The following is a 10,298-nucleotide window of genomic DNA, read 5'->3' as shown; positions in this document are numbered from 1 at the left end:
TATATTTTACATGCAATTGTGGTATTAGCTGCAGGGTTAGTTGCTCTCTGTGCTGTAAATACTTGTGTAAATGTTGGCTTTAAAACCTCACTATTATGATTAACTGCTTCTATCCCACTGTAATTATCACATAAACCACCATACTTTTATTAATTGTTTATAACCAGTTCAACATAAGAATTTAGTAATTATCATCCCATGATAAAAAAAAGGAACATTGAATCTAAATTTATGCGATGAGATGGAAGGACTAATATTACAAACCAAAAGAAAAATCTAAGGAAAGGGATGTAGTATTAAAGTGAATATTAAAATAATTTGGAAGTATTAGAATGAATTAAAATAGAAAATTAAAGCCTGAGGTCGAGATTAAGGAAAGCCTCCATGAATATGATACATACTGGTATGACCAGCTAAAGGCACCAACATATGACTTTGAAATGCAGGCAGTGCAAATAAGGAATGTGTGACAATTTCTCTGTTCAGTTTTTTCCATTCCCTGGATGACCAGGGATCGATTCCAGATGAATAATCAGACAATCTCACTGGCAGATACTTGGTGGCTGTTCAGTAAAGAGGGTGGGCTAAGGCCCAAACTTCCTTTCAATGATGTACTGTTGTAATTTTTACACCATAAAAGATACTCATAAAGATTGTGACAGGGTCAAGAATAAGATGAGGTTTTCTGAGTCTTTTTCCCCTGGCTCAGAAATTGGAGTTCATGTTTTTAGCTCAGTGGTCCAGGAAAATAGAGAAAGAATATAAAGAGGGAAATCTAATCACAGAAAATTGTAAATAACCCAATTCTTTGGATAAATACTGTAGTTTAATCTGACCTTCTTTGTGTGTGTCTCTTTATCTTCTCTAGTCTATGCAGACAGTTTAGGTCTCAAAGTAGGAATAATTGTAAAATTGACCACATAATCTAAATATACATCTATTATGTATTCATTAATCTATTATTATGTAACAATTTACTATGTACTAATTTACTGTGTATGAATCTTTATGAATCTTTAAATTCACTAATTTACTTTGTAACAGTTTATACACACTATTCTACAAAGTAACAATTTACATACACTATGCTACCAATATAATAATCATTATGTATTTACTACACAAGGACACAATAAAGATAAAGGTGGCAGGATATTAAGAATAAGTCAAAGATTAAGTAGCAGGTGGCAGGATATGATTGAACTCAATGAATATGTTATGGAAAATAATTCTGGAAAGTGAAGAAATGGCATACTGCTGAAAGATGTGGTTATAAATTATTATTTGCAGAAATGTAATTAAGTCAGGAATGCCATATAAAAAGAGGCTGTGTACTGTGTTCGGCGGACAGTCAAGTGACTTTTTTTGATTGCCTTAGCCTTTGTTTGCAAATAAAGATTAAAACTTCTTGAAGAATTTTCCTCGTTGTCTGACTGCGTTTAGACTTAATAAACCATGACACTGCCAGCCTCAGGAAGGTCGTCATCGCCTCAGAACCTGACCCCCCAAGCCTCCAAGGTTAAAGTGGGTCGTTACTCACAGTTAACGGGGTTTTCAGGCTTTTTCCGCTACCGTCCATGTTATAGATAGGTTCCGGGGCGTTTAATATCTGTCCATCATTTTAAAAATTCTTATTTCCGGGCTTTGATCTCCCCCCCCCCCCAGGAGAATATTCGTTCTACCTCCCTGATGCTCCGTCCCCGGGATTGACAGGTATTTGATCAGTTAGAACATTAAGGTTTGTGAGGAGAAAGCCGGGAAGTTGAGCTGAGTGGGAGGTTGAATGGTGGAGTGGACTCCGTATATCTTGTGCATTTATCTCTCAATTATTTATAAGCTTAATTAGAGAGGAAATCTCAACAATATGTGCCCACGGGTTGTCAATAAATTTAATTGGAATAATCCAACATCATGGAATGCTGTGATTTGTAATTTAATTATGGTACTGATCAGGGAACATTAGCTGAAAAACGTTTCATCTTTCAGCATTCACGATCTTTGTGCACTTTCCAGCATTGTTTTTTTTCCAAGAAAGCGTGCACATGTCCAGTAATCGGAAGGGAGGGACAATGGATAAAACTCGTTACTGGCAACAAATGCATAAACAATCCGTGTCTTACGATGATCTGACTGTACTAGTGATCCAATTCAATGGATATTTTAATGCTTTCCAAAATTCATCTCGAAATTTACGCTGAGTCCCCGCATAAATACACGTGTTGGTGCAACAGCTCAGGAGTTGCAACATAATCCCTGTTTCCTGGAGAATAAACCTTGGGTCGTTAGGATTGGATCCTTTCGAATAACTATCATTTGTAAATCTCACATAAAAAAAGTTTAAAAGACGGACAGCCCATAACACGAGAAAACTGCCTGAGATGGCGAAAAGCAAGACGATAGACTTCGTGCGATTCTTCACCTCCCTGTCGATCTGTTCCTCTCCGTGACTCTGAAGGTGTAATCTTCTGCGCGCCCGATTGGCCAACAGGATGTGTTTAACGGTCAAGGCATTTAGCAGTAGCATCAGAAAGAAGGGAACACAGGGATTCAATAAGTAATCAATACAGTCAAACGCAATCCATAAGATATCGGAATAAAAGCTGATTTTAATAATACAGAACCATGGAACATCTTCGTCTATGTACCAGGGCTCGTATATTATATACCTCGGCATGTTCTTTAAACAGCTCACAACACAAACCGTCACCATGATCACGACAGCAGTTTTCTCGGTACAAAATTTTGCTTTCAGTTGCTGGCAACAAATGGCCACAAATCGATCGAAAGTGAAAGCGACCGTCAGCCAAACAGAGCTGTCTCTGGCAATGTAGATGATCACGATTCGGAGGCTGCAGACTGGAGTAATGGAAAGGAAAGACAGAGGGAAGTAAATGGCTCTGATGCGGTTTAATATCACCGCCGTGATGAGGACCAGCAAATCCGTTACCGCCATGGCCACCAGATATTTAGTGATGCATCTCGAAAGACCGCATTTTCCACGAGAAAGAATCAGAATCGTTACCACGTTACCTGAATAGGAGGGGAGAATAAATTATTTTTAATGCAGTGCCACCAGACTTCCTGCTTTCAGACACCGTATAAATGAAGAAATAACAGCCGCAATGTTGCTCCTGCTTACATATGAATCAAAAGGACAGCAATATTGGAACCAGCGATCTCAAGTATTTGCATTGATAAACTCTTCTCATTGAACATAGATTAATTTTCACGAACGTGCACCGGCTTAAATTGGGAATTTAGTACTGCTTCTTTCGTCTAAAAATCTCGTTTTTAGCCCAGGGATTAGCATGGCGCATCACTTAAGTCATTCTCCATTATTGAAAAGTTGGTCCAAGGACGCCATACTCAAGTTACAGCAACATTTTATCTCTGTGTGTATTCATTGGTAAATGTCAGAAATGGCGTGATAATTTTTTTGCTGAAGTAAACTTCATTTTGAATTGCATAAAACGGCTTGTTGAACACCCAAACTTAACAGACAATGCGTGTTGAGTCGATAATGGTCAATAACAATAATGTCACTAAGGGTCTATGTTGTGACCAATCACCTGTTCAAAATGCGCTGAACACGACTGATTCATCCAGAAATTTACCTGGAATACCAATTGCTGCCAAACAAGGATAGTAAATCGCGAACAGTAGACCTTTTACGTGACCGTGCATTTTCTTACAGAAATAAGGATCTTCCCAATGAAATGGAAAACGTATTCTTAATGTACTGGGTAGAATATGATTGCCAATATATACCGTTGAATAAACATGATAGCTGCCATTATCACTGATTCGCGCGAGAAAACATGTTAATTATTTTGTGATTTCTTCTCCCCTTGGTGCCTCATCGTTGACATCTAATTTAGCATTAGAATAAACACATAAAAACTATATAATTCTGACATGACTGTTTCCAAACTAGGAAAGAAATTTATCAATTACAAGGCTTAATTTTTTTCTCAAATCTTAGTTTTTCATTGAATATGTTATTTATAACCGATAATAAAACATACATCTAAAATACAATTCAATATATACTTTATCCCATAAAACCCCCCACCACCATCCCTATCCAATCCACCCCACCCCACCAAACACACCTCTAAACTACCCCAGAAAAAAAAGAAAGAGAAAGCAGAGGAGAACAACTAAATCTATACATTCAAGTATGTGTCTCCACACGCCATCGTGAACATTCAATTTAATGTAATTTTCCATGTAATTGCAAAATTTGCCTTGCTACTACTAAGGCCAGCCTTATAAAAGCAATTGGAAATTTATCTAATTTTAACTCCAATCTCAATGCTCTAATATGTCCCAAGAAAAATATCATAGGATCAAATGAAATTTTAAATTTAAACATAACTTCTAAAAATTCCTTAATTCTATTCTAAAAATATTTAACCATCTCGTATAACAAAAAGAATGTAAAAAAGTTACAACTTCTTTGGACATCTAAAATATAGATCCGAAGTGATGTATTTGAATCTCTTTAATTTCTATGGAGTCAAATATAATTGATGAATAAAGTTATAATGAACCAATCCAATCCATATATTCACACTTTCAATTATACGATCCTCGCATATCAACATCCAATCATCAGGGGATATAGATATTTCCAAATCTTTTTCCCATTTCACTCTAGTTTTTTCAACATCTGGTTTGGGCATTTTAAATTAAAATAAAGTATACATATTCGATATAAAACCTTTCCTACCACCATCAGTGAGCACATTCTCAAATGCAGATCTTCTTGGAAGCTTAAAGTACATCCAAAATTATCTAATAATAAAGCTTTAACCTGATAATAAGATAAATGAGTACTCGAAGGTTTATCATATTTCTCTCTCATACGTTGAAAAAAAATAAAATAATTTGCTTTATACCAATATTCTACCAATTCAATTCCTTTTAGTTCCTATAACTACAAAATTTGATTATTAACTGTAAAGCTTATATTGAAATAAATGTGTTTTTGGTGAAAACTTACCTTTCGTACCTATACTTTCATTCTTATTAATCCGTAACTCAATTAGGTGTTTCAACACCAGAAAATTATAACAATTTAATGAATAAGGATCCCATCAGTAAATAAACTTTACTTGAGCTGCAAACTGTCACCACTTTACCCTTCCACAAAAGTTTTCTCACCAAAGTATTCAAATAAATAAAAATATTATGAGGTATTTTGTTTTATCCTGAAACAAGTATTGAATTTGGGGAAAGATATTTATTTTTATACAAGTCACATGTCCCATCAATGTAATGGGTAAATCCTTCCTCCTATTCAAATCACCTTTACTTTTAGTCAATAAGGGTAAATAATTCAATGCAAATAAGTGATTATAATTACTCTCAATGGTAATGCCCTAATATTTAATACATTCAGACCATTTGAACATCATACCTTGTCTACACAATCTAAATCAGGTAGAGGCATAATTTCACTATTCTCCAAATTTACTTTATAACAAGACAATTCTTCATATTGTTCCAAACATTTATGTAAAATCTCCAAAGATTGTAGGGTATGTGTTAAATACATCAAAATATCATCTGCAAACAAATATATCTTGTATTCTTCAGAATTTACCTTAATACCTTTAATAGCATTATCTTGCCTAATCATCTGTGCCAAAGGCTCAATAAGCAATGCGAACAGAGCTGATGACAAAGGACAACCCTGTCTTGTCAATCTAGTTACTGTAAAAGGCAAAGACATTTGTCCATTTGTCACCACTCTTGCGGTATGATTTTTATATAAAGTCTTAATCCAACCAGTAAAAAGAGGTCCAACATTTAAAAATTCCAATACCTTAAACAACAAAACCCATTCAAATCTATCAAAGGACTTTGCAGCATCCAAAGAAATTATCATCAGTTGGTTAGATTGCTGCCGAGAAATATTAATTAAAGAAATCAATTTTACTATGTTAACCGCTGATTAACCATTTTTAATAAAACCTGCCTGATCTACATGAACTAAATCAGGTAAACATTCAGCCAGAACCTTGGCTACTATCTTATGATCGACATTTATGTGGGTTAAAAAAGTTTGACTTCCACTGCCATAGGTGCTTTGTGCTAAGGAAGTGAATGAAACAAATGTTTGGGAACAACTGTTGGGGATGATGCCTTCTTGAAAGGGCAAACTTTCACACCTGGCAAAAAGGGAGATATTTGTCAATGGTCCAAGAGAAATCAATCCTTTCACACTTCGAAAGAGGGAAGATCTTTGCAGATGCTCCATGTTTACTGTTGGAGAGCAAAATGATCTTTCGAGATACTTCCTGAGATGCCAAGATTTTCACATGTGCAGAGTAGAGAGATATTTGGAGATGGTACCTTTATAGAGACAGAAGACGTTCAAAGATGATACATGAGAAATTAAATCCATTAACGCAGTGATTTTAATACATTTTTTTCTACTTACTTACCACCTCAAGTAATCTCGGTGCCATAGGTGCTCTGTGATTTGTAAAGGATTATTTAAAGTGGTATATTAGTGGCAGAAATGGTTGAGAACCACAACTCTAGACCCAATTTTACTGAAATATGTTGCTTGAGAACATTCGTCGTTAGCCCATTGTCTTTGGAGCTATGAAACCATCCACATGACGAGTTAATTAGGTACTATTAAAATGGTGATTTTCAAACGTTTTCTTTATTACCACCTTCATTATTACCAATACCATGATAAATAAATGATTAGTAAGTGATTACATTAAGTGGTATGTGAGTGGAAAGAAAAGGTTTGATAACTACTGCTTTAACATGTTGAGAATGGAGATATTTGGAGATGATCCCTGATATGCCATATTGGGAAGGAGGGGAAGCATTTACAAATGATAACTGAGATTCCTTGCCCTTCTACGTTGAGGCCCATTTTCTGGAGCTTAGGACGTATTTGAAGATTTAGTTTTGACATTAGGCGTATCCACGGATGACTACTAATTGGATGGAGTCCTTTTGATAGGGATATGTGCTTCCCTCTATATATAATGTACAGAATCTACACCATTACCTGATTGGCCAGAGGTAACCTCGGTCAAGATAAAGAGAGATATCTCTAAGATGGACCAGGTCTTTATGATGCTGTGGCCTTCGATGGTACGTCAACAGCATCCAAACAGCTGTTTTTTTCTGATTCTGAAGCTGGGGCTCTAAGTAGCTGGGAAGGTGGTGTCTGAAGTGGTGTTTGCAATCTGTACAGGGACAATCCAGAGCCAAATGGACCCTGACTATTCTGACTGGTTACGGGGAAACCTGTAAGATTATAGGTCAGGTCTTCTAAATGAAAAGCTCTGGGAAAAAGTCAGTAAGTGGGTGAACTACATGTAAAAAGATAGATACCGGACTCATGAGAAATTGATATGAAATGTCTGATCATTACTCCTATTCCTTTGCAAAATTCTTTGCTATTGGATGGATTCAGTAGCTGGAAAAATAACTTTTATGCTCCAATCTACCCTTGTAGATTTATTGTTTCTCTGCTGCCCAAGTATCCTTCCCACCCCTTTTCATGATTATCCTTTTTGTTATGGTTCAACTCAATGGTACGTGTATAACTAAATGCCTTTAAGAGTATAATCTAATTATTATCATGGAGGGATGATAAATATTTGTGTTTAATTTCCTATTATTTTGTGACATTGTAAAGAATTCTGGGAGTTTTTACACTGTATGTGGCCAATTCCTATTTCTAATGATTATGGTAATGTAACTATAGATGAATATTTCACTAAAAGTGAACTCTCTTGTAAAGTTTCTGTTACAAATACACATGGTTTACATCTCCCCAGAATGGGTGTCAAATAAATCAGTCATAATCACTTTCATATCAAGAAAGAATAACATTCTACATCTGTAGGAGATATTAGTTGTTACAGTGTTGAATGAGTAATTCAAGGTTTTGTGAGACGTCACAAAAATCCATGTTGAGTGCTCCTGATCAGACCCTGTCTATCCAGATGTTTATAAGTACTATCTCTAAGAATTTTCTCCATTAATTTACCTACCACAGACGTCAAACTTACAGGCCGATAGTTGCCAGGCTTCCTCCTTGAACCCTTTTTAAATAACGGAACCACATGCGCAATGCACCAATCCTCTGGCACTATCCCCATATCTAATGACATTTGGAAAATTACCACCAGAGCCTCTGCTATTTCCTCCTTCACTTCTCTCAATGTCCTGGGGAAGATCCCGTCTGGTCCCGGAGACTTATCCACCTTTATATTCTTCAAAAGCCTTAAAACTACACCTTTTGTAATCTCTATATTCCCCATATTTACCCAATTTGCTTTTTTTATCCCACATCTCCCAATATCCTTCTCCTTAGTGAATACCAAAGAAAAGAAACTGTTCAATATCTCCCCTATTTCTCTAGGCTCCACACACAGACCGGCCCCAGTCCGGGCGAAGGGTAGACGGCGGCAGCCCCGATACGGGCAGGAGCAAGGGGGTAACGGCGGCCCCGGCCTCGGTCGTGTGAGGCAGGCGGAGGCCCCGGTCCGGGCAGGGAGTGGGAGGCGGCGGCCCCAGTCCAGGCACAGGGAGAGCAGCAGCGGCCCCGGCCCCGGTCCGGGCGAAGGGTAGACGGCGGCGGCCCCGATACGGGCAGGAGCAAGGGGGAGACGGCGGCCCCAGCCTCGGTCGTGTGAGGCAGGCGGAGGCCCCGATACGGGCAGAGAGTTGGAGGCGGCGGCCCCAGTCCAGGCACAGGGAGAGCAGCCGCGGCCCCGGCCCCGGTCCGGGCGAAGGGTAGACGGTGGCGGCCCCGATACAGGCAGGAGCAAGAGGGAGACGGCGGCCCCGGCCTCGGTCGAGTGAGGCAGGCGGAGGCCCCGGTCCGGACAGGGAGTGGGAGGCGGCGGCCCCAGTCCGGGCACAGGGAGAGCAGCAGCGGCCCCGGCCCCGGTCCGGGCGAAGGGTAGTCGGCGGCGGCCCCGATACGGGCAGGAGCAAGGGGTAGACGGCGGCCCCGGCCTCGGTCGAGTGGGGCAGGCGAAGGCCCCGATCCGGGCAGAGAGTGGGAGGCGGCGGCCCCAATCCAGGCACAGGGTGAACTGCGGCGGCCTCGGCCCTGGTCCGGGCAGTATGGACCGACCTAGGAGGGGAGGCAGGCCCCTCCAGCCCGGGTAAGAAACCTGCATAGGAGAAGGCCACTCCGATATAAAACCTACGACCCAAGGACCTCGCTGCCACGTCCCAGCTTGCTTGGCCACGGCACACGAACCATGGGTGTAAAGGGTGGGGCCAGTACTGCGCGCACTGCACTCCACCTAAAAGCTCCTTTGCGCAGGCCCGAGGACAGGTCCACGTCCTCCCCCTCCACGTCCTCCCCCTCCACGTCCTCCCCCTCCACGTCCTCCCCCTCAAAAGATGCTCACAAACTCAAGCTAGCATGCTGGAACATCAGAACCATGCTAGACAAGGCTGACAGCCACCGACCTGAACGTCGGTCTGCCCTTATTGCACATGAACTCCTCAGACTTGACATCGACATAGCCGCTCTCAGTGAAGTCCACCTGGCAGATGTAGGCAGCCTCCAAGAAAGCGGCGCGGGCTACACACTATACTGGTCTGGCAAGACTTCAGATGAACGACGCCTATCTGGTGTAGGCTTCATGGTCAAGAGCTTCATTGCCTCCAAACTCGAAAACCTTCCGACAGGCCTCTCGGACCGAATCATGTCCATGCGACTCCCACTTCAAAACAAGCGTCACATCACCCTCATCAGTGTCTATGCTCCAACCCTCCAGGCGGAACCAGCAGAAAAGAACAAGTTCTACACCGACCTGCGCAACCTCATCCAACGTACCCCTACAGCCGACAAGGTTGTCATCCTGGGCGACTTCAACGCTCGTGTCGGCAAAGACTCAGAAACCTGGCCAGGAATCCTGGGCAAGCATGGCGTCGGCAAGTGCAACGACAATGGGCGCCTCCTGTTGGAGCTCTGCGCAGAACAGCGACTTGTCATTACAAACACCCTTTTTCAGCAGAGGGACAGCCTTAAGACCACCTGGATGCATCCCCGATCCAAACACTGGCACCTCCTGGACTACATCCTGGTGCGAGAAAGTGACAAACAAGATGTGCTCCACACCAGGGTCATGCCTAGCGCGGAATGCCACACTGACCACCGGCTGGTTCGCTGCAAGCTCAACCTTCACTTCAAGCCAAAGCCCAGGAACAGTAAAGCCCCCAGAAAGAGGTTCAATGTTGGAAACCTGCAGTCAGACGAAGCGAGAGGAAACTTCCAGGCAAACCTCAAAGCAAAG

General features: G+C 40.9%; 1 protein-coding gene across 1 annotated transcript; it reads right to left on the bottom strand.

The window, feature by feature from the left end:
* Positions 1-2,116: 2,116 nt before the first annotated feature.
* On the bottom strand, positions 2,117-3,684 carry LOC138743802 (probable G-protein coupled receptor 139). Its single transcript, XM_069899406.1, has 2 exons — positions 3,615-3,684; positions 2,117-3,030 (listed from the first exon to the last, which is right to left on the bottom strand). The coding sequence occupies exons 1-2, from the start codon at positions 3,682-3,684 to the stop codon at positions 2,117-2,119; spliced, it is 984 nt and encodes a 327-aa protein (XP_069755507.1).
* Positions 3,685-10,298: the final 6,614 nt, after the last annotated feature.

Source organism: Narcine bancroftii, chromosome 10 (genome assembly GCF_036971445.1).
Source record: "Narcine bancroftii isolate sNarBan1 chromosome 10, sNarBan1.hap1, whole genome shotgun sequence".
Classification (NCBI taxonomy): Eukaryota; Metazoa; Chordata; class Chondrichthyes; order Torpediniformes; family Narcinidae; genus Narcine; species Narcine bancroftii.
The sequence above is the reverse complement of the archived record's forward strand: the minus strand, read 5'-3'. Positions and strand labels throughout refer to the sequence as shown.